The 25,062-nt window shown below is 39.0% G+C and overlaps 1 protein-coding gene across 4 annotated transcripts; it reads left to right on the top strand.

Moving 5' to 3' along the window:
• Positions 1 to 539: 539 nt before the first annotated feature.
• slc10a7 (solute carrier family 10 member 7) lies at positions 540 to 24,098 on the top strand. Of its 4 annotated transcripts, XM_060937755.1 has the most exons (13): positions 540 to 848; positions 1,292 to 1,374; positions 2,026 to 2,162; positions 3,770 to 3,845; positions 6,221 to 6,259; positions 6,426 to 6,461; positions 8,556 to 8,639; positions 8,786 to 8,951; positions 12,676 to 12,727; positions 12,823 to 12,896; positions 13,356 to 13,501; positions 20,566 to 20,621; positions 22,786 to 24,098. In XM_060937755.1, the coding sequence occupies exons 1-12, from the start codon at positions 749 to 751 to the stop codon at positions 20,584 to 20,586; spliced, it is 1,014 nt and encodes a 337-aa protein (XP_060793738.1). In that variant the 5' UTR covers positions 540 to 748; the 3' UTR covers positions 20,587 to 20,621; positions 22,786 to 24,098. The 4 variants fall into 4 exon arrangements, 3 of the variants coding, with proteins under 3 accessions (XP_060793738.1, XP_060793737.1, XP_060793739.1); XM_060937754.1 differs by lacking the exon at positions 20,566 to 20,621; XR_009656149.1 differs by lacking the exons at positions 2,026 to 2,162; positions 8,556 to 8,639; positions 8,786 to 8,951; ... (3 more) ...; positions 20,566 to 20,621; positions 22,786 to 24,098.
• The last annotated feature ends 964 nt before the right edge of the window (positions 24,099 to 25,062 follow it).

Below are 25,062 nucleotides of genomic sequence, written 5' to 3' on the forward strand. Positions count from 1 at the left end.
ACATTTACTTATGTATTGCCTTTTCAATGTATTAAATTCATATTCTGCTGTTAAAATTACGCCAATACGCCTAAGGTGACTTGGACTTGACTTGACTTATTATAGGACTTGACTTGACTTGACATAGCCTGTGACTTGACTTGACTTGCCCAAGACAAAAAAGACTTGGGACTTACTTGGGACTTGAAGGTTAAGACTTGAGACTTACTTGAGACTTGCACATCTGTGACTTGGTCCCATCTCTGTGTGAATGTGAGTGTGAATGGTTGTCTGTGTCTATGTGTCAGCCCTGTGATGACCTGGTGACTTGTCCAGGGTGTACCCTGCCTTTCGCCCGTAGTCAGCTGGGGATAGGCTCCAGCTTGCCTGCGACCCTGTAGAACAGGATAAAGCGGCTAGAGATAATGAGATGAGACGAGATGAGATTCCTATTTGGACGGTTGGTTGCATTACGGTAGCTGCTCTGTAATACCGGTTATTACGGTAATAATGGCGTTTAGCTTATGTGTCCGGAAGTGTTTTTAAAGCTTGGTGAAATCACGAATAACTTCCTTATTCCCTCTGAACGTGCACTATATAGGGCTTGAGAGAATGACGTATTCAGGCTAAGTAGTGGTGTATGTGCCAGAAAGTAAGTGATTTGGGATCGAGCCGTTGTCAAACTGATGCTCCACAGTTGGTTAGATTACGGAGGGACCGGGGGAGAGTTCGGTGAGGACTGGCGGAGATTTAACGGAACTCCTCTGGTATGGGCCTGTTCGCGCGCGTGCGGAAGGAATGGTTCATTGTCGGTATCGCGCTCGCGATCGCTTCGGCCAAGCTCGCGCCGTCCGTCGGGGTGAAAGGAGGTGAGTGAGGGAGAGTGTCATTAGTGCCGAGTGTTCACACTTTTACCGAGTTTAGAACTAATTATTAATTCATCTCTTAAATTCCCGAAAATAAGCTGTGACTTTAAATGAAACTAAATTCAAAGCTCAGAGTTTGATTTGGTTTTGAGTAAATAATAACTGTTTATTATTATTATTATTATTATTATTATTATTATTATTCAAGAGTGTCTGAAACACATGTGCCTAAATCTATTTATTAAATTGTTGTGCTTTTTATTTTCTCTCTCTCTCTCTCTCTCTCTCTCTGCAATTGTAAGACCCTCATGCTCATTAATATTCATGAGTTGAGTCAGCTAAGTCCACCTGGCCTCAGCATTGAACTCTAAGACTTGCCAGAGTGTGTTTAATTTTGTTTATTTTAATACATTGTCATCTTGTCCGTCCCAACTGCTTTCCTTTAGGTCCTCTTCATCCTGAGATCACCATCACCTACATAGCAGTGTCAACCATCTTCTTTAACAGCGGTCTGTCCTTAAAAACTGAGGTAGTGTGTGTGTGTGTTCATGTTCACAGGGTGTGTACTTGTTGACTCAGAAAGAAACAGTGTTGCCCAATCTCAATAGAAAAGAGTCAAAACGCAATCAGCAACATTGCTCGGCAACATTGCCCAAAAAGTTGCCCCGTGTATCATCGCCATAAGGATGGGCAATATTAACAATTCATGGTGTACACACATTCATCAGAACTTGTTTTATAAGTTTGTGTCAGTTACTGTACACCACAGTTTGGGATTTGTGGATTGTGATTGGTGAGGTGGTGTTGATTAGTTTTCTGTAATAGCAGCTCTGACAGTGGTACAGCTGCAGATCACAGGTTTATTTAGGATTAATGTGCCCATTCTTATTCAGGCGTTTCTATAGTAACAGCTCATTCACGGGTGCTGGTATAGCGGATGCGCCATGTGAAAGATTCTTTAAAAACGTGATATTTGATATGGTGAAGTTTTCTTTCCATAAGGAGAGGTCTGTTTAACTTTTATAGAAGATGATTCCAGTGTCGGTGTGTTGTAACAGTCAGAATATTTTGATATCATTTGCTAGCATATAATGATCCACATCAACACATTTCTTTTTCACAGTAAAGCACAATAGACTCTCTCTCTCTCTCTCTCTCTCTCTCTCTCTCTCTCTCTCAGGAGTTGGCGACTGCATTAATGCACGTGAAGTTACATCTGTTTGTTCAGACATTCACTCTGGTCTTTTTCCCTGTGGCCATCTGGGCTCTTCTCAAAGTGCTGGCACTAACTGCTATTAATGAATGGCTTCTCAAAGGGTATATACACACACACACACACACACACACACACACACACAAATGCTTGTTCATGTTATCAATCTCTGGGAATCTTCAGCTCTTTGTCACTGCCACGCTGACACTTTTTCCAGGTTCTGCCCCTCCTCCTTCTCCATGTCTACCTGTTTTGAATAACCTCTCTGTCTACAGGTAGCTGTGCTCCATTACATCGTGTCCTCCTTGAGTTCATGGAGTTAAATTTGTACCAGTGTATGAACTCATTCATTTGGAGAAGCACAGCGTTACCTCAGTTGCTCTGTCTCACTGAAGTGGATAAATATTGTAGTTTTCTCAGTAGAGACATGATTTTGAATTTAGGTTTGTTTATTTATTTATTTATTTTGGTAATGCATTATAACATGTATGTTATACATGTTATAATACAGTACTTTCACTACCGGTTTATTCGGTATCTTGTAGCTAAACATGTTGGCCATTTTATCAGATATAGGTTACTTACTGACTGTAGTTCATCTGTGACTCTAAAAAGACCAGCAGATATTATCCTGATGCTGGTACATCACCCGTATAATTAACAAGACTTTTTACTTAAGTGGATTCTATAATTGTGTGACATTAGTGTCATTATTGTTCTTTTTTTTAAATATTTTTTTGGGGCTTTTTTTCACCTTTATTATTGGATAGGACAGTGTAGAGACAGGAAATGAGCGGGAAAGGATCGGGAAATGACCCCAGGCCGGAATCGAACCCGGGTCCCCGGATCCACGGCATGGCGCCTTATCCACCCGAGCCACGACGCCCCCAGTGTCATTATTGTTCTACCATCGTGCTGCTGAACTCTGTATTCTGATAGGTCAGAAGATGTTGATTAATTTTCAATAACAGTAGCTTGTTCGAATACATTATTCTTTCCGTAGTAACAGCTTACGCAGGGACTTGATTGGCAGCCAAACCACAAAAATATGCGTAATTGTTGATATGGTCATGATGTCTGTAAACAGATGTTCATTAAACAGTCAGGGAAGGAGTCTTCAGTGTTAGAGCTAAAACTGTAACTTTAAATGGATGAAAAGTGCCATTCTTTAATAAAGCATTATAATACTTGGCAAATTGCTGGGGTATAAGAGCAATAAAATCTTACTTATTTCACTATAGTGAGTTTGCTTTTTTTTTTCCTAGTTTCCAGTTAGGTCTTGTTCCCAGTGTTCGAGACCAGAACGTCCCAGTCCAGTCGGAACCAGGATCCCAGGAACCTAGTTCAGGCACTACATTTTGTTTACAGAGGGCTAATGATTACAGCTTGGTGGAACTGTCAAGGAACTGAGCTCGGCTTGATTTAACCATGTGGTACAGCTGTATCAGCTTCAGCATGATTGCATTTGTTCTGAAAACCAAGCACTGTCTCGTTCATATGAGTTTGGCATATTTGACTGCTTACATCACCAATCAGATGCAGGAGTGTGGTAGCACAGCATGTCCCACCCCCCAGAAGCTGATTTTTAATGAAATTGTAATGGTGAAATAATTATGAATGCAGAATGACTTGCATATAGTGTGATCACTGAGGAACCAGTATTCAGTGTTTTTTGTTTTTTGTTTTTTTTTGTGTGTGTGTGTGTGTGCAGGTTACAGACAGTGGGCTGTATGCCTCCTCCTGTGTCCTCAGCCGTCATTCTCACTAAAGCTGTTGGGGGGAACGAGGTGAGGGAGCACTATTGTGATTTTTTTTTTTTTAACTCACTGAAGCACCTTTATTTCACTTAAGTATTTAAATGCATTTTTTCAACCACAATATTGCTGAATTATCTGTTCTGATTGGTCTGAGAGGGTGTTACAAATTTTTGGTAGTGCTGCTTCATATAAATCACAGGTTTATATGAATGCACTCATTCTGTAGTAACGGCTCGCTCACTCGTACAGTGGACGCTCCACATAATCACTGATACAGTGATCTTTCCTGTAAAGAGACATTTATTTAACATTTATCAGAGGTGGACAAAGTACCCAACTTCATTACTTAAGTCAAAGTACAGATCCCACTGGTCAAATGTTAGTCCGATACCAATGAAAGTTGTCCAGTCAAATTTTTACTTAAGTTAAAGTACTGAAGTACTTGCTTTTAAAAATACTTAAGTATTAAAAGTACACTTTCTGTCAACACATTGTTATATTATTGACTCAGCGCTTATAATACCTCATGCCTCTGAAGCAACCTACTGGATTATTTTGTGAACTCACAAAATTAACACATGCTGTGCATCACGGTGGTTTAACATTAAGCTAGCTAGTCAGTGAAGCTCCACCTGACATGCTAACAAACTCTTTTCAAACTCAATCATACTGGTTATCTAATGTTCCTCTAAAAGAAAGATTTCTACATTTTGTTTATTTGGCAAGATTATGCTAAAACATATTTCTGAAAGGACTTCAGATAAGTTAATGTTATTCATGTTATCATAACTCCGTTTTTACATGCTAACTGTCCAAGTTAACTAGCTATGTGTTAACGTTAACCGTGGACAAGGCGATTGCAACTTGGCAGGCAAATCCATAGAAAGTCATTTGACTAACCAGACTGCATAGCTATTGCAACATTATCGCTAGCTCTAAAAGCACAGACAACTTCACTGCAAGCTTTCTCTTGGAATAAAACTTCTACATACCTCAATAAGCTTCCTCAGGTCGGAAAACAAGTTTTTGTAGGCCGTGATGTGGTTTGTTTTAGGTAAACAAAGCAAACATTTAAAATTAAACGAATCTTTATTCCTTTCAGAAAACTGAAACATGGGTTCATGGGCCATGGGTGCGTGCATTCCCCAGAAGAACCGCCTCCTTCCATTCTGCCATCAACTGATCGAATTCAAATAACACTGCTGAGAAATCACTGAACTTGATTTTATATAGTCTATGGATGTGATGTGACCCTAGTGATTACTGATAGACTGTCTCAGTGTCACCTGCGAAAAAATCAATCGCGTTTTAGAAAAGAAAAGAAAAAAACATCCACTTTCAAAGCTGCTTCATAGTAACGAGGACCTTGATAGAAATGTAGTGGAGTAAAAAGTACGATATTTGTCTTTCAAATGTAGTGAAGTTAAAGTTATAAGTTTCCAAAAAAATAATACTCAAGTAACGTACAGATACTCAAAGTGTACTTAAGTAAATGTACTTCGTTACTGTCCACTTCTGACATTTATGGAAGGAGTCTCCAGTGGGAGAGCTTTGTACCAGTCAGTAAGTTTTTCTAACATCTTCAGGACAGTTGAGTTTATGCTTTGTTGTTTCTCAGTAACAGAGAATTTTTTTGTTTGTTTGTTTTTTGGCTTATCATCTGCGAGAGAGGCGGCACGGTGGTGTAGTGGTTAGCGCTGTTGCCTCACAGCAAGAAGGTCTGGGTTCGAGCCCCGTGGCCGGCGAGGGCCTTTCTGTGCGGAGTTTGCATGTTCTCCCCGTGTCCATGTGGGTTTCCTCCGGGTGCTCCGGTTTCCCCCACAGTCCAAAGACATGCAGGTTAGGTTAACTGGTGACTCTAAATTGACCGTAGGTGTGAATGTGAGTGTGAATGGTTGTCTGTGTCTATGTGTCAGCCCTGTGATGACCTGGCGACTTGTCCAGGGTGTACCCCGCCTTTCGCCCGTAGTCAGCTGGGATAGGCTCCAGCTTGCCTGCGACCCTGTAGAACAGGATAAAGCGGCTAGAGATAATGAGATGAGATGAGATCTAAGAGAGAGAGACAGAGAAAAAAGAGAGGCTGGTGAGGGAGTGACTGCTTGTAGCTGCTTTAATGTAAACAAGAACAGGAACTAGTTTCATAGATGTTCCACACTATTAAATGTAACTATAAATGGATAAACGTCACACAAATAATTGTAGTGGTTAGTGATTGCTGTTGTATAAGTGGAATAAAAACACTTCAGGGTGGTAACAGTAACTCCGCTTCAACACAATACTCCATCACTGGTTATTTTCCTATAGCTGCATGGCATGGAGTGTTTTTTATTCTTTATATAACATATCTCATAACTCGGCAATGTGAGTTTGAGTGTGTGTTGACCAGCATGCTGTTCTTTTTGCAGGCTGCAGCCATTTTCAATTCCGCGTTTGGAAGTTTTCTGGTAAGAGTGCAGTTTATTAAAATAAACAAAGAATACAGTTACAATACAGTAACAATACAGTTTATTAAAATCAATAAATTCAAGTTTCAGAAATTAAAAATTATTCCCAACTTAAAATGAGAAAATAATTTTTTTGCCTATATAAACGCAAGTATGTGTTCTGCAGGGGATCATTGTCACACCACTGCTGCTGTTGCTGTTTGTGAGTAAAGTTGTTCATCAGCCACTTCTGACTTTGAAAAATGCACGGGATTTATTCATTTAATTCATCTGTTCTAATTTATAAAGAACAAAAAAATCTGTTTTGTTCAAGATTGCTCCGTTTTTCAGAGGTGCTGCAGGTCTCCCTTCAATATAATAACATTAAAAATAACTATAAATTAATAGAAATATAAAATTTTAATATGATAGTTTAAAATAGTTAATTTTTCTGAAATGATTCTCATTCATTGGCATCATGGTTGTTTTTTTGTGTTTTTTTTTTTTTTCCTTGTTTGTTTTTGGGTGGAGGTTCTGAATCTGCCATTCATTCAAGTACGTAATTTAGTGCCACTTTACAGTTGCAGCTTGTACAACTATAAGTCAAAGTAAACACACAATCATCTAACACAGGGTGTGTGTGAAATTATATACTGTATGTACGTTCTGTACATTTGGTCTGTATGATGCCCATATCAATTGGTGTAGGAAAAGAGTTTCGAAACAAAACCTGTAATTTTAACCATGTTTTTTACATTGTGTATCAAATTTGTACTTAATTTTTCTTTTTTTTTTTATTAGCAATGTGCAGTAGTGTGCAAAAGTATGAGGCTCCCTATTTGTTTAGTACAAACTTTTGTTATAGATTTTGATTTTATGACTTTTTCATTATTGAATCTACACAAAAACATTCTAGATTTCCAAACATTAATTTTCCAGGAAAAAAAAAAGGTTACAGAAAATGTTTGTATGTCCGTAAAGAAAGCAGTATATTATGCTAGACTACTTTTTATTAGAACTGTGGCTAGTTCTGCAAGATACTCAGTAAAACTTGCCAGATAATTTCCTAATAAAACTGCACAAACTGTACCCGAGGTGACTTTTTTTTTTTTAAAGCAAAGGATCGTTACACCAAATAATGGCTTTGTTTCATTTACTACTGTTTACTGCTTTTTATAGTATTATTTTTAATGTAGAAACATTTAGTTTCATTATTTTTGAAGGCATTTTTGCTCTATAGCATTTCTTTTAGCCTGTGCCTAAGAGTTTTGCACAGTACTGTATATCCGAAAACTGATATTCTGATATTATATTAGCTATCAATTTCCAGCAGTCGTTTATTCAAGTTGCTCTTTTTTTTTCCCTGTGGCTGTTGAATGGAGGTTTTATGAAGCCACTATGAAACATTACAACTGGGATTTAGATCAACTGAGTGTTAAAGGCACTTAAAATAAAATGCGTGCACAGTACCAGTCAGAAGTTTGCACCCAACTACTCATTCATAGGTGTGTCTGTAGTTTGTATTTTTTTACATTGTAGAACAATACTGAAGATAAAAATTATGAAATAACATATGGAACATAATTGGAATTATGTGGTAAACAAAGTGTTAAAATAGATGTGTGTCATAGTTTAGATTCTTCAAAGTATCCACAATTTACGTTGATGACGCTTTACACACTTATCATTATCTTAACCAGCTTCATGAGGTAGTCACTTGGAATGCTTTTCAATTAACAGCTGTGCCTCGTCAAAAGCTAATTAGTGCAATTTCTTGCCTTCTTAATGCGTTTGTGATCAAATAGTGAATAATAAACATACAGTAAATAGCCCTATTCCACAACTGTAGTAATCCATATCGTGTTAGGAATCTCTCAGCTAAGTAAAGAGAAACGACATCCATCATTACTTTAAGACGTGAAGTGTCTATTTTTATTAATTAAGAAAGCCATTGAAATTAGAAAGTGTGTCTAAACTTTTGACTAGTACTATGTATCTTCATAAAGATGAATTGAAGATGGTGGATTTTTACAGAGATTGCACAAATGAAATAAATAATCAGTTTTATAAAGATATGTTGCTTCATAATTTTATTACAAAAGCAACAATTTTTATTTGATATGAACATTTGCTTTGTTTATTTTTTTCTCTAGTTGGAATTTCATGTTTATTTTCTTAATGCATTTAGACATTATTTGAATTGATTTAAATTAATATGCAGGAATTTCAAACAATTGAATGATAGTTTATTAGGTATACCCCATCTGCTAGCTGAAAAACTCTAAACTGGTGTGTGTGTTTTCTCTCTGTGTTCTAGCTTGGCTCGTCCTCTTCAGTACCATTCTCCTCCATCTTCTCTCAGCTCTTCATGACCGTAGTTGTCCCTCTTATAGTTGGGCAGGTAAAAGTGTGTGCGCGCTTTAGATTTGATTTTACCAAAATCAAATCTATATTCTAGTTTTTTTTTTTTTTCTGTATTGCTACCTTGTTCCAACCTGAACAAGCTGCTGAACTATGGGAGCACTAACAGGCAAAAACACTCTTCAGGTGTGTAGGAGGTTCCTGAGGGAGTGGCTGGAGAGGAGGAAGCCTCCGTTTGGCACAGTGAGCAGTGTTGTTCTGCTCATGATCATCTACACTACATTCTGTGACACGTTCTCCAACCCCAACATCGAACTGGATCATCTCAGCCTCCTCATCATCGTCTTCATCAGTGAGTGACTGAGGAACAATGTGCCAAAGATATATGTGTGTGTGTGTGTGTGTGTGTGTGTGTGTGTGTGTGTGTGTGTGTGTGTGTGAGTGATTTCCGCACTTAACAGATTATTCTTGCGGTCATGCAAACTGCATACTACGATATCTTTTCTAGACTTTTATTGGATTTGAAGAATTTTTTAAAAAGCATTAAAAATAAGGTAATTGTCTGTAAATACTCGTAACTTGGTAAGTTTGCTTATTTTTAAAATTCATCGTGCATCCAGCGGCTATGATTCAATGTGCACAAGTGTTAATCTCCAAACAATATGTAACTTGATGAAGGTAAACTACAGTGCTCAGCATAAATGAGTACACCCCCTTTGAAAAGTAACATTTTAAACAATATCTCAATGAACACAAACAATTTCCAAAATGTTGACAAGACAAAGTTTAATATAGCATCTGTTGAACTTGTAACGGGAAAAAGTAAGGTTAATAATATAACTTAGATTACACATTTTTTCAGTTTTACTCAAATTAGGGTGGTGCAAAAATGAGCACATCTAAGGCCACTGCTGGATTTCTGACGAAGAACAGGGTGAAAGTGATTCAGTGGTCAAGTATGTCTCCTGATCTGAACCCAATCGAACACCTATGGGGAATTCTGAAGAGACAAGTTGAGCATCACTCTCCATCCAGCATCCAGTCACTAAAAGAGGTCATTGTTGAAGAATGGGAAAAGATTGATGTTGCAAAATGTCACTGTGGCAGTTCTTGTGTATGGGCAGAGCACAGAAGACGGCAGGACAGAGCTCAGGTTGATAAACCGTTTTATTGTCACACTTTTCAGTTTTACTTAGTTCAAACACACAGACAGCCACACACACACAACCGGCGTCTGGTTCGGGGAAGAGACCCTCTGCTCTCCCTCTTTAAATAGGGCGTGGTCACTGGGAAGACACACACAAACACAGGTTAACTGACGTCAGGTGTAGTGATTCTGCCACTTACCTTCCCTGACTCCGCCCTCCTGTCACAGACCGGTGCTTGACCACGCCCCCGCTGCCACAGTCACCAACTTGTTCATTCCATGCCTAGAAGACTTGGTGCTGTCATTAAAAATCATTGAGGCCATACAAAGTACTAGATGTAGTAGTTTTTGTTGTGGGGTGTACTCATTTTTGCACATTTAAAACTGAAAAAATGTGTAATCTAAGTTATATTATTAACCTTACTTTCACGTTATAAGTTAAACAGATGTTATATTAAACTTTGTCTTGTCAACATTTTGGAAATTGTTTGTGTTCATTGAGATATTGTTTAAAATGTTACTTTTCAAAGGGGGTGTACTCATTTACGCTGAGCACTGTAGACTGAAACGATAGCAAAGAGTCACTTCAGTAGTTATTTTAATTTCTTCAAAATGAAAATTAGTTTTTTTTAAAAAACCTGTAATAAACATCTCAAAGAACACAAATTGCTATCAGGTAACTTGAATGTTTGAACATGGCAAAATCTAATCTACATTTCTACATTCTGAACATTTTTCACAAAACCAGACGTCTTAGCTTCGATATGTTTCAGGAAAATGAACATAGCTGAGAATCAGTTACTTTTACAGAAAGAGGCAAGTTTACCAATGAACCAGAATTTTCTGCTGGTTTACTCACCACTCATGACTTCAAACTAAACTTTAATAATGTTATAACAACATGTAAAGACAAGATGTCAGACATTTTTGGAGTCCAGTGATTATATCATACTCTGAAAGTCTGTTTGAGTCATGACATCGTACAAAAGTTTGCTGTTGTGCTAGAAAATGCATATACAGGGAATCAGATTGTAATATGATCCTGAAGCCTGTGGCCAGAAAAATGTACCAAAGATAGCAGACAATCCATATCCCAAGACTACAATGTGATTATTATGTCACGCTCTAACATGATGTTTATTTCCATTCTATTTAGATCGAATGTCAAAATGCAATGGCATGCATTTAGAGAAGATTCTGATTAAGTACTTATGCAGAGTTTCTCCATTATTCTATAATGAAGTGGATGTAATCATCATGTATACAGTGGTGCTTGAAAGTTTGTTAACCGTTTAGAATTTTCTATATTTCTGCATAAATATGGCCTAAAATATCATCAGATTTTCACACAAGTCCTAAAAATAGATAAAGAGAACCCAGTTAAACAAATGAGACAAAAATATTATACTTGGTCATTTATTTATTGAGGAAAATGATCCAATATTACATATCTGTGAGTGGCAAAAGTATGTGAACCTTTGCTTTCAGTATCTGGTGTGACCCCCTTGTGCAGCAATAACTGCAACTAAACATTTCCGGTAACTGTTGATCAGTCCTGCACACCGGCTTGGAGGAATTTTAGCCCATTCCTCCATACAGAACAGCTTCAACTCTGGGATGTTGGTGGCTTTCCTCACATGAACTGCTCGCTTCAGGACCTTCCACAACATTTCGATTGGATTAAGGTCAGGACTTTGACTTGGCCATTCCAAAACATTCACTTTATTCTTCTTTAACCATTCTTTGGTAGAATGACTTGTGTGCTTAGGGTCGTTGTCTTGCTGCATGACCCACCTTCTCTTGAGATTCAGTTCATGGACAGATGTCCTGACATTTTCCTTTAGAATTCGCTGGTATAATTCAGAATTCATTGTTCCATCAATGATGGCAAGCTGTCCTGGCCCAGATGCAGCAAAACAGGCCCAAACCATGATACCACCACCACCATGTTTCACAGATGGGATAAGGTTCTTATGCTGGAATGCAGTGTTTTCCTTTCTCCAAACGCTTCTCATTTAAGCCAAAAAGTTCTATTTTGGTCTCATCCATCCACAAAACATTTTTCCAATAACCTTCTGGCTTGTCCATGTGATCTTTAGCAAACTGCAGACGAGCAGCAGTGTTCTTTTTGGAGAGCAGTGGCTTTCTCCTTGCAACCTTGCCATGCACACCATTGTTGTTCAGTGTTCTCCTGATGGTGGACTCATAAACATTAACATTAGCCAATGTGAGAGAGGCCTTCAGTTGCTTAGAAGTTACTCTGTGGTCCTTTGTGACCTTGCCGACTATTACACACCTTGCTCTTGGAGTGATCTTTGTTGGTCGACCACTCCTGGGGAGGGTAACAATGGTCTTGAATTTCCTCCATTTGTACACAATCTGTCTGACTGTGGATTGGTGGAGTCCAAATTCTTTGGAGATGGTTTTGTAACCTTTTCCAGCCTGATGAGCATCAACAACACTTTTTCTGAGGTCCTCAGAAATCTCCTTTGTTCGTGCCATGATACACTTCCACAAACATGTGTTGTGAAGATCAGACTTTGATAGATCCCTGTTCTTTAAATAAAACAGGGTGCCCACTCACACCTGATTGTCATCCCATTGATTGAAAACACCTGACTCTAATTTCACCTTCAAATTAACTGCTAATCCTAAAGGTTCACATACTTTTGCCACTCACAGATATGTAATATTGGATCATTTTCCTCAATAAATAAATGACCAAGTATAATATTTTTGTCTCATTTGTTTAACTGGGTTCTCTTTATCTACTTTTTGGACTTGTGTGAAAATCTGATGATGTTTTAGGTCATATTTATGCAGAAATATAGAAAATTCTAAAGGGTTCACAAACTTTCAAGCACCACTGGAAATTGTTGATATGATTTTACCTGAACACTTAAACACCGTTGTGTTTCTCTTTCTGCAGTTTTTACTGTTCAGCTCACATTCATGTTACTGAATTTTTTCTTGTCTACCAGGTAACGCATTCACACATATACAAAAACACAGATTCCTCATCACTGATAGATACACATGCACACACTGACGCATTTGGTATTTTGTCTCTTTACAGGAAGTCTTCAGGCTTCACAGCAACAGATTCTGTAGCAATACTGTTTTGCTCTACGCACAAATCCCTCACACTGGGTGAGTTACAGTTTAAGTTAAACGTATAGTTCATTTAAAATTCAGGCCTTACTCATTGCTTTGGCTCCTTATTTGCTAAGTGCAGATGACTTGCTGATTTAAACCTCTCTCCTAACTTTGAAACATGTCAAAGTACAGTCAGACTATACTGTGGTTGTGTATTTGATAATTATGCTCTGCACAGTTGATGGTAACAATATGGCCATCACAAGATACTATCAACAAAAAACCCTTTTTATAATGTGAGTGCAGTGTATAAAATAAGTTAGTGTTTGTGGGTCAGTCCTGTGGGTGTGTCCTTTGTGAGCACTAAAAGACCTCACAAGGATCGGACAAAGTCAGTGTTTCAGTTTTTTTAATGATTAAGGCATTAATTAGGTACAGGAACTGTTCTGTTAATGAAAGGGGTGTGTGTGTGTGTGTGTGTGTGTGTGTGTGTGTGTGTGTGTTTTTGTGTAGGTATCCCCATGCTGAAGATTGTATTTGCAGGCTTTGAGCATCTCTCGCTTATCTCAGTGCCTCTGCTCATCTATCACCCGGCTCAGATCCTCTTGGGCAGCATCCTGGTGCCAACTATCAAAGCCTGGATGAATACGAGTCAGAAGGTAGCGAACACGCACACACAAACACGAACACTTCAGGGACATTTAAGACAAAAAAAATAATGAGTGGACATACTATTGACTAAACACTAAAACACACTACAGATCCTGTGTTTTCCACACTATAGGGCTGATTTCACACTTTTTACAGGGAAAAAAAAAAACAATGGCCTGAGTGCGTTTTTGCTGATACAAGATAAAAAGTTCATGTGCCACACTCTAACCATAACAACACTCTTACAGGTCCTAGTTACAACCCTGATTTCAAAATACAGGGATGAGAATTTTCTGCAGATCGGCGGATTTCCGACTTTTTCAGACCAAAATGATCGTTTCTGAGATCGATGTAAATTCATTGAGAAATTTTCAGGGGGGGTATGGTTAACGATCTGTGGTCACCTTATAACGTCTTGATTCTTGGTGGGCTCCGGGTTAACACACTCGAGTCTTTCAACATGTCGTAATTAACATTCACTTTTGTGACAATGTTCGACTTACTTGCGGTAGAATTTTCGGGAAATCCCATCGCGTGCAGTGTATAAACACAAGTGCGCATGCTCTCCATGCGTGGCTTGCAATCGCTGTTCACCGACCCGTACACACTGTTTGAGGATACGCATTGGTAACATCGGAAAGACACGTATTCAGGCGGAATATTTTAGCATATCGACAATGGCAAAAGTCCTAGATAAGAAAGAAGAGGATTGAGCGAGGGAGATTGATAAAGGTGCAGGAATAAAGAACTGTTTTCAATGGGCTTGGTTAGAAAGAACACTGAATGTCGAGATCACAACGAAGCTCAGTGATCAAACTTATTGCTCATTTCATAGGGGAACGGGGGGGGGAATTGAGGTTTTTCACCCATGTGACCAAGTCATGTGATGCATCGTTAGGCTGCCATTTTGGACGTCACGGCTCGAATCAGTTTGAATGCGAGGAAGGCAACAAACGAAAAACATAAAAGAAAAAGGAGCGAGATGCAGAAAACACCTTCACTATCCAGCGACGTAGGGCATTTACAGGGCGAGCAAAGGGAGAGGTATTTGCAAAAATTGAGGTTAGCAGGCTTAGAGAACGACGTTTACCTGCTTCCACCAGGATTGTTCACTGACGTACGGAAGCACACGAAGCCCTTGTCTATACCTGATTTCGGCCCACATGATCTGTATACCTATGTCGTTAAAAACCCATCGCCATACACAGGTATTGATCTGAAAGCGTATAAGAGTTTGGATGCCTACAAATATTTTGTGTCAGGCTGGGTAACATGCCTACATCAGTGGGTCGTCCCTGGAGCCGGTGGTCGCCATCTTATTACAGCTAAGGTTTGTTCACATTTCCATTTACTTTCGGTCCTCAGGATAAACAAAATGTTATTAAATGTCATTGAAATAACTTCTTAGTCTGTTGAGACATGGCCCGTTATAAATTTGCTGTTACCAGGCAATGACCAAGAACTGTATTATTAGGGTCGGTGTCTGTGTTGTAGCAGTGTACTAGCAGCTAGCTCTTAGCACTAGCTAATGTCAACAACATAGTAGCTAGTATGTTACTGTAGCAATGTTTACGTTCAGTCATTCGGATGACTGTTAAAACCTTTCAGTCTCAAGTTTTTCCTTTACTGTATTTACTAGTTTACTGTAATTATGATCCGGCAGCTATTTACACTGGATCCAGTGTAAATAGCTGCCGGAGCGCGCTCCGGCTTGCTCCCCCTCAAATTAAGCAGCACACTCCAGGAGCAAGCCGCAGCGTGCTGCTTAATTTGAGGGGGAGCAAGCCGGAGCGCGCTCCGGAACCTCGGCCGGAGCACTCCGGGAGCAAGCCGGAGCGTGCTGCTTAATTTGAGGAGGAGCAAGCCGGAGCACGCTCTGGCAGCTATTTACACTGGATCCGGTGTAAATAGCTGCCGGATCATAATTACAGTAAACTAGTAAATACAGTAAAGGAAAAACTTGAGACTGAAAGGTTTTAACAGTCATCCGAATGACTGAACGTAAACATTGCTATAGTAACATACTAGCTACTATGTTGTTGACATTAGCTAGCTTGACCTTCAAAATGGCGGACACCGGGGCGTCATGTGACCCTGTGACATCAGGTGAAAAACCTCAATTGCTGGCATGTGCCGCGCGGGAGCGTCTGCCCGAATTTTTTAGGCCGAGATGAACTTATAGTTTTTGATTTAAAAAAAAAATTCCAATATGTAATGCCAATTGTACATGCCTGTTCTTTAATTCAAAATCACCATCTTGATCTTCAAATTGACCATATGGTATATGTATTACATTACACAACATGCTGTCCAGATAAAACCTAGTTAGTACACACAGCAGTTGAAAGGGAAGTGATGAGTGATGTTGAATGTTGCCTGCTTAATATGCAAGACCTCCTGCTACCATGATAACATCAGAAGAAAGCTTAAGAGAATTATATGATAGAACTTTTTTCTGGTTTGCACTTCATTTTAAAGGGTTAGAGTATTCAAAGACATGAATAGCAAAAATGCAGAAATATAATGCTGTAGAGCTCGTTTATATTAAAAGGTGCATTGATTTTTTTTGAAATCATCAAATGTGAATTGATTAAAAACAAGTCTCTTATACCATATTAATCATTTTCACCTGGTAGTCCACCAAGAAGGGGAATTTATTTTCAAATAAATTGCAACTTTTTGCTGATAAAATTAATGGTTTTGGGGTAAAAAAAAAAATAGGCAAAAATCATTAGCTCCCGCCCCCTGGGCCCCGCTGGGTGCCTGCGGCCCCCAAACCCCCGGCTTTTTTCAGACTTTTTAAATATTTTTCATTCCCATCCCTGAAAATAGTTGGGATGCTGTGTAAAACATAAAAACAAAATCTAATGATTTTGAAAACCCTTTTCAACCTATATTCAATTGAATACAATACAAGGACAAGATATTTAATGTTCAAACTTATAAAATATATTGTTTTTTGTAAATATTCACTCATTCTGTATTTAATGCCTACAACCTGTTTAAAAAAGTTGGGTCAGGAGCATGTTTACCACAGTGTTATATATCTTTTTCTTTTAAAACATACAGTAAGTGTTTTGGCTGAGGACACCAGTTGTTGAAGTTTTGAACCTGAAATTCTTTTCCATTCTTGCTTGATGTACAACTTAAGTTGCTGAACAGTCCGGGGTCTCCGTTGTCATTTTTTGTGTTTCATAATGCACCACACATTTTCAATGGGAGGCAAGCAGGCCAGTTTAGCACTTGCCCTCTTTTACTACAAAGCCACACTGTTAACACATGCAGAATGTGGCTTACCATTGTCTTGCTAGAATAGGCAGGGAAGTCCCTGAAAAAGATGTTGTCTGGACAGTAGCATGTGTTGCACTAAAACCTGTATGTTCCTTTCAGCATTAATGGTACCTTCACAGATGTGCAAGTTACCCCTGCTTTGGGCACTAACCCACCCCCATACCATCACAGATGCTGTTTTTTGAACTTTGTGCTGTTAACAATCTGGATGGTCCTTTTCCTCTTTAGCCCCAAGGACACAACATCCATGATTTCCAAAAACAATTCAAAATGTGGATTTGTCAGACCATGGCACACTTTTCCACTTTGTGTCAATCCATCTCAGATAAACTCAGGCCAAGAGAACTTGGCGGTATTTTTGAATGTTGCTGATATATGGCTTTTGTTTTGCACTGTAGATGCAGTGAGGAGCCCATGTACGTAGTAATATTCTTTATACCGTCATGTTAGTGATTTAATGCAGTGCTGCTTGAAAGATCAAAGGTGACGAGCGTTCAGTGCTGGCTTTCAGCCTCACCCCTTATGTGCAGAGATTTCTCTGGATTCTCTGAATCTTTTGGTGATGAGATGGTTGTTTATGGTGAAATCCCTAAATTCCTTGCAATTGTACATTGAGAAATGTTGTTCTTAAACTGTTTGACTTTTTGCCCATGCAGTTTTTCATGAAGTGGTGGAACTTGCCCCATCCTTACTTGTGAGCGACTGAGCCTTTCCGATTACCAGTTAATCTGTTTACCTGTAGAATGATCCAAACAGGTGTTTTTTTTTTCTTTTTTGAGCATTCCACAACTTTCCCAGTCTTTTGTTGCCCCGTCCCAACTTTTTTGCAAGCATCACGTTCAGAATGTGTATATTTACAAAAGAAAAAGAAAGTTGATCAGTTTGAACATTAAATATTGTAGTTTTTAAAAATAGTGTCTTTGTATTGATTTCAATTAAATATGGGCAAATAGGAATACAGATTGATGGAACTCCTATTCACAAAATTTGCATTTTGTCTTCCATGTTGCTTTTTTTTGCCCCCTCTCTCTTGCGCCACAGCCCGCATCCTTATTGGCCTGAAGGTTAAACGCACTTAATATTTCTCAGCACTTTTCTATTAAAAAATAAATAAATAAATGACCAAAAAAAAAACAGAAAAGAGAGCTTTTGCTTTCTAGCACTTCCCGTGACCTCATGCTAATAGATTAAACACTCCATCTTCCCACTCCAATATACAAATGAGATGATGTTTTTGATTTGAAGGTTTTTATGTTTTTGACAGATAAACATATGGAGATGTTACCTTTCTAACAGACAGCTCTCAGCGCTGTGACAGTGTTCATGGTCACGTTCCCTTTCAGAAAGACAGACTGGAGCAAGCGCACATAACAATTCCAGCACCTACTTTGATAAAAACTCAGCAGAGGCCATGTAGAGACGAATCAGATTTGAGTCATAAAAGTGGTCATTATTTTATTTATATTTATTGATCAAGATTGTGAAATTGCTAAGTACTTGGTGAGGTATACAAGAAACTACAATCCACATGAGGAAAATCATCATCTGAAATGGTGATAAATCAAAGGATCAAAGTGTTTGTAAGGAAGTCTATGTTTTGACTGAATCCATTCTCACTACAACATATCTAAAGCCTTAATTCACCCCATTTACGCCTGCCACAAGTCACTAGTCATTGTTTCTATCTTGGGTAATTATAGTTAATGTGATAAACACAGTCACACACAACAACATCGGTAGCTGCAAGACCTATGCCAACACACCCATTTAACCACAAATCTGACAAATAGACTACTTTTTAATGTTTTTAGGGGGAGGGCAAACCATCATCCCTTTCTCCCACTGGTATTCACCTCGTCGCTTTGTTTCCAATTTGCATAAAATTAAACACTATTTATTCCAGTCACTGCTCCTCCTCCAACTGCTTTAAATTAACTCTCTTACAACAGTTAAGTGACTTCCGGTTGCTTTAACATGTCACATTGCTGCCCAAATGTCTCATCATTTTCTAACTGAAATAGCGAGCTGAACTTCACAGACATGTCTTTCTTACTTCACGTAAAACACTGTGGTCTTAATTTGCATTTTTTTAAAGAATTTGTTGCGTATCTTATGGTCTGGAAAATACAGTAATTCACTACTACTACAATCCCAATTCCAAAAAAGTTGGGACGCTGTGTAAACTGTAAATAAAAACAGAATGCAATAATTTGCAAATCATGGAAACTCTATATTTCATTGAAAATAGTAAAAAGACAACATATTAAAAACTGAGAAGTTTTATTGTTTTTTGAAAAAATATTTGCTCATTTTTAATTTGATGTCAGAAACACGTTTCAAAAAAGTTGGCACAGGGGCATGTTTACTACTGTGCTGCATCACCTCTACTTTTAACAACACTCTGTAAACATTTGGGAAATGAGGAGATCAATTGCTGTAGTTTTGAAAGAGAAATGTTGTCCCATTCTTGCCTGATATACAATTTCAGTTGCCCAACAGTTCGGGATCTCCTTTGTCATATTTTGCGCTTCATAATACGCCAGATGTTTGAAATGGGAGACTGGTCTGGACTGCAGGCAGGCCAGTTTAGCACTTCGACTCTTTTATTACAGAACCATGCAGTTTTAATATGTGCAGAAAGCGGTTTGACATTGTCTTGCTGAAAGAAGGAAGGCCTTCCCTGAAAAAGATTTTGTCTGGATGGCAGCATATTACGCTGAAACGTGTCTGGATCATTCAGCATTAATGATGACTTCCCAGATGTACAAGCTACCCATGTCATGTGCACTAATGCACCCTCATACCATCACAGATGCTGGCTTTTGAACTGTGCACTGATAACATGCTGGATGATGGTCCCTTTCCTCTTTAGCCTGGAGGACATGGTGTCCATGATTTCTAAAAACAATTTCTACTTTTGATTCGTCAGACCTCGGGACACTTTCCACTTCGCCTCAGTCCATCATAAAAAAGCTCAGGCCCAGAGAAGGTGGCGGTGTTTCTGGATATTGTTTTAACTTGCATTTGTGGATGCAGTAATGAACTGTTTTCACAGACGATGGTTTTCTGAAGTGTTCCTGAGCCCATACAGTGATTTCTATTACAGACATGTGTCTGCTTTTGATGCAGTCTTGCCTGAGGGCCTGGAGATCACAGACATCCAGTGTCAGTTTTCAGCCTTGTCTCTTGCATACAGAGATTTCTCCAGATTCTCTGAATCTTTTAATGATATGTACCAGAGATGATGTGATCCCCAGATTCTTTGCAATTTTACATTGAGGAATGTTATTCTTAAATTGTTGCACTGTTTGCCCATGCAGTCTTTTATGGAGCTGTGAACCCCTCCCCAGCTTTACTTCTGAGAGACTCCGCCTCTCAGGGATGCTCTTTATTTATACCCAATCATGTTCCTGACCTGTTGCCAACTATCCAAGTTAGGGTTTTTTTTTTTTTTTTAGCATTGCACAACTTTTTCAGTCTTTTGCTGCCCCTGTCCCAACTTTTCTGAAACGTGTTGCTGACATCAAATTCAAAATGAGCATACAGTATGTTTTTCAAAAAACAATAAAATGTTTCAGTTTCAACATTTGATATGTTTTCTTTGTACTATTTTCAATGAAATATTGGGTTACATGATTAGTAAATCTTCACATTATGTGTTTATTTATGTTTCACACAGTGTCCCAACTTTTTTGGAATTGGGGAAGTGTAATATTAGTAATAAATACACCAGTGTAATGTGAACAATCACCCTCATTACTCATTTCTGCCTGTGTGTTAGTCTGCCATTTTAGTGCAGTAAGTCTGCATGCCTTTACCTCCTCCACCTGCGAGTCCGTAAGTGCAAACAGATTCCTGAATTTACAAATCTGAGATCCTTAATGAATCAATCTGTGTGTTAGGTGGTGGAATAAATTCTGTTCTGTGTGAATTTGTCCTACAATCCTGATTCCAAAAAAGTTGAGACAAAGTACAAATTGTAAATAAAAATGGAATGCAATGATGTGGAAGTTTCAAAATTCCATATTTTATTCAGAATAGAACATAGATGACATATCAAATGTTTAAACTGAGAAAATGTATCATTTAAAGAGAAAAATTAGGTGATTTTAAAATTTCATGACAACAACACATCTCAAAAAAGTTGGGACAAGGCCATATTTACCACTGAGACATCCCCTTTTCTCTTTACAACAGTCTGTAAACGTCTGGGGACTGAGGAGACAAGTTGCTCAAGTTTAGGGATAGGAATGTTAACCCATTCTTGTCTAATGTAGGATTGTAGTTGCTCAACTGTCTTAGGTCTTTTTTGTCATATCTTCCGTTTTATGATGCGCCAAATGTTTTCTATGGGTGAAAGATCTGGACTGCAGGCTGGCCAGTTCAGTACCCGGACCCTTCTTCTACGCAGCCATGATGCTATAATTGATGCAGTATGTGGTTTGGCATTGTCATGTTGGAAAATGCAAGGTCTTCCCTGAAAGAGACGTCGTCTGGATGGGAGCATATGTTGCTCTAGAACCTGGATATACCTTTCAGCATTGATGGTGTCTTTCCAGATGTGTAAGCTGCCCATGCCACACGCACTAATGCAACCCCATACCATCAGAGATGCAGGCTTCTGAACTGAGCGCTGATAACAACTTGGGTCGTCCTTCTCCTCTTTAGTCCGAATGACACGGCGTACCTGATTTCCATAAAGAACTTCAAATTTTGATTTGTCTGACCACAGAACAATTTTCCACTTTGCCACAGTCCATTTTAAATGAGCCTTGGCCCAGAGAAGACGTCTGCGCTTCTGGATCATGTTTAGATACGGCTTCTTCTTTTGAACTATAGAGTTTTAGCTGGCAACGGCAGATGGCACGGTGAATTGTGTTCACAGATAATGTTCTCTGGAAATATTCCTGAGCCCATTTTGTGATTTCCAATACAGAAGCATGCCTGTATGTGATGCAGTGCCGTCTAAGGGCCCGAAGATCACGAGCACCCAGTATGGTTTTCCGGCCTTGACCCTTACGCACAGAGATTCTTCCAGATTCTCTGAATCTTTTGATGATATTATGCACTGTAGATGATGATGATATGTTCAAACTCTTTGCAATTTTACACTGTCCAACACCTTTCTGATATTGCTCCACTATTTGTGGGCGCAGAATTAAGGCCTCTGCATGCTCTTGCGACAAGGCTTTCGCAGATAGCTTTTCGCAGACAGTTGTAATTTATCATTGAGCGGGGAGTAATAGGCGCGCGCGATGTTATTCACCGCCACAACGCAAGGGGGCGCGAAGTCGCGAAATCGCTAGGAGTAGTTGGTGGGTGTGGTTAGTGGAGTGTTTATCCTCCGGTTACTTATAATGACTAGAACTGGAGTCATATAGATGTCCGTACTTCCTCACTTCCTCGATCAACCACTCTTCGTGCTGCTCCATCTTCGCTTGTGTTTTTAAAAATGGCGGTCGTGAAAACAAAACAAACCGGGAAAGTAGGGAGGTGGAAGTGCGTGTACAGCGGATGTAGAGTGGACCAATCAGAGCCCTCTTGTCTGCGACGCTGTCTGCGAGGCTTCTGCGGTGGTCACAATTTTTGGGAGGTGCGCGCAGAGCGTCTGCGAAGGTGGGAGGGCTACGAGGACTGCGTTGTCAGCATAAATTGGCCTTGAGAGCCGCTGCCACTCCAAGATGCTCTTTTTATACCCAGTCATGTTAATGACCTATTGCCAATTGACCTAATGAGTTGCAATTTGGTCCTCCAGCTGTTCCTTTTTTGTACCTTTAACTTTTCCAGCCTCTTATTGCCCCTGTCCCAACTTTTTTGAGATGTGTTGCTGTCATGAAATTTCAAATGAGCCAGTATTTGGCATGAAATTTCAAAATGTCTCACTTTCGACATTTGATATGTTGTCTATGTTCTATTGTGAATAGAATATCAGTTTTTGAGATTTGTAAATTATTGCATTCTCTGTGTGTGTGTGTGTGTGTGTGTGTGTGTGTGTGTGTAGGCCCTGAAATTGACCAACTTGCAGCCCATCTGAGAGAATTGTGAATAAATATACCTCAGAATGAAACATAACGGGACCCAAAGCTGACTTTATCTGCAGTTATCCGTCATTCCTGATGAAGGACGAGAGATGTGTTCCAGGATGGAGGGATGACAAAGTGCCTTATTGTGACTAGCGGGACCTCAGGCAGCTTCAGTGGCTTGCCACTCTCTCTCTCTCTCTCTCTCTCTCTCTCTCTCTATCTATTTATCTATCTATCTGCAGGGAAATAATTTTACACAGAAAAGCTCAGAATGATTCCGTGAGCACTTTTTTTTTGTTTTGTTTTTTTGTTTTGTTTTTTTTAATATGTGAATGTACAGCTTTATTTTTTTATTGAAGTGATTAATGCTTTGCACAATAAGAACATGATGAGGATATTTCGAGTCTTTTTTTTTCCCCCATTGTGTTTTTTTCCCCCCAAATATATTTGTATCTCCATCAAGGACCCGAAAGCCTAATCTGTTGGATCTGTTATTAAGGTTCAGTTTTCTTTGTATGTATCTCAACCTGAAATGGGGACATTAAGGTCAGTGTTCTTGATGTTAGGGCTGCACGATATGGACAAGAAATCATGTCGGTGTTATATTTTACGTATTGTTACCTTTTAACCCCAAATCAGGTTCAAGAAAGAGCTGTGTAACTGGGACCAAACAGAATTTGGATGTTGTGATTAATCCAAACTTTGAGGATGATTACTAACATACAGTATTTAGAAGGGGCGACACACTAGTGTAGTGGTTAGTACTGTCGCCTCAAAGCAAGAAGGTTCTGGGTACAAGCCCAGTGGCCGACGAGGGCCTTTCTGTGTGGAGTTTGCATGTTCTCCCCATGTCTGTGTGGGCTTCCTCCAGGTGCTCCAGTTTACCCCACAGTCCAAAGATATGCTAATTGGTGGCTCTAAATTGACCGTAGGTGTTAATGTGAGTGTGAATGATTGTTTGTTTGTCTCTATGTGTCAGCCCTGCAATGACCTGGTGACTTGTCCAGGGTGTACCCTGCCTCTCACTCATAGTCAGCTGGGATAGGCTCCAGCTTTCCCGCGACCCTGCACAGGATAAGCGGTTACAGATAATGGATGTATTTTAGAGGTTAAACGATGCATTTGAATATTGCGTCCTTCAGCAATATATCAGTATTGCAAAGTCTAATATCATAATAATGATTATCAAATAATACATTGTACAACCCTGCCAGAGTTCAGCCTTGTGTTTTTACTGCCTCAATTCCTCAGACAATAAAACACCCAAAATAATAAATTACAACTTGGATAAGAGTCTTGGCTTTTCATTATATATATATATATATATATATATATATATATATATATATATATATATATATATATATATAGTGTGTGTGTACATTGTTCTTGCTTAAGAATAATCAATTTATAGAGCACTTTTTTTCTTACATATGGGCACTCAAAATGATTTACTAGTGCATCTCAAAAAATTTGAATACCATGAAAAAGTTCCTTTTTTCATAATTTAATTCAAAAAGGTAAACTTTCATATATTCTATATTCATTACATGTAAAGTGAAATATTTAAAGCCTTTTTTGTTTTAATTTTGATGATTATGGCTTATAGCTCATGAAAATCAGAAATCCAGTATCTCAAATTATTAGAATATTCCCTAAGATCAATCCAAAAAAGGATTTACAATACAGAAATGTCCAACTTCTGAAAAGTATATTCATTTATGCACTCAATACTTGGTTGGGGCTCCTTTACCATGAATTACTGTATCAATGCGGTGTGGCATGGAGGCGATCAGTCTGTGGCACTGCTGAGGTGTTATTGAAGCCCAGGTTGCTTTGATAGTGGCCTTCAGTGTATCTGTATTTTTGGGTCGGGTGTTTCTCATCTTCCTCTTGACAATACCCCATAGATTCTCTATGGGGTTCAGGTCAGGCAAGTTGGCTGGCCAATCAAACACAGTAATATCATGGTCAGCAAACCATTTGGTAGTAGTTTTGGCACTGTGGGTAGGTGCTAAGTCCTGCTGGAAAAGGAAATCAGCATCTCCAAAAAACTTGTCAGCAGATGGAAGCATGAAGTGCTCTAAAATCTCCTGGTAGATGGCTGTGTTGACTTTGGACTTGATAAAATACAGTGGACCAACACCAGCAGATGACATGGCACCCCAAATCATCACAGACTGTGGAAACTTCACACTGGGCTTCAAACACCTTGGATTCTGTGCCTCTCCACTCTTCCTCCAGACAATAGAACC

This window comes from Neoarius graeffei, chromosome 13 (genome assembly GCF_027579695.1).
Source record: "Neoarius graeffei isolate fNeoGra1 chromosome 13, fNeoGra1.pri, whole genome shotgun sequence".
Taxonomy (NCBI): Eukaryota; Metazoa; Chordata; class Actinopteri; order Siluriformes; family Ariidae; genus Neoarius; species Neoarius graeffei.

Bases quoted from the DNA above. Each gene is read 5' to 3' on its own strand.
- slc10a7 (XM_060937754.1), top strand. From the start codon at position 749: ATGGGCCTGTTCGCGCGCGTGCGGAAGGAATGGTTCATTGTCGGTATC. The intron at 849-1,291 runs GTGAGTGAGGGA...GCTTTCCTTTAG, and splicing joins GTCCGTCGGGGTGAAAGGAG to GTCCTCTTCATCCTGAGATC. The intron at 1,375-2,025 runs GTAGTGTGTGTG...TCTCTCTCTCAG, and splicing joins GTCTGTCCTTAAAAACTGAG to GAGTTGGCGACTGCATTAAT.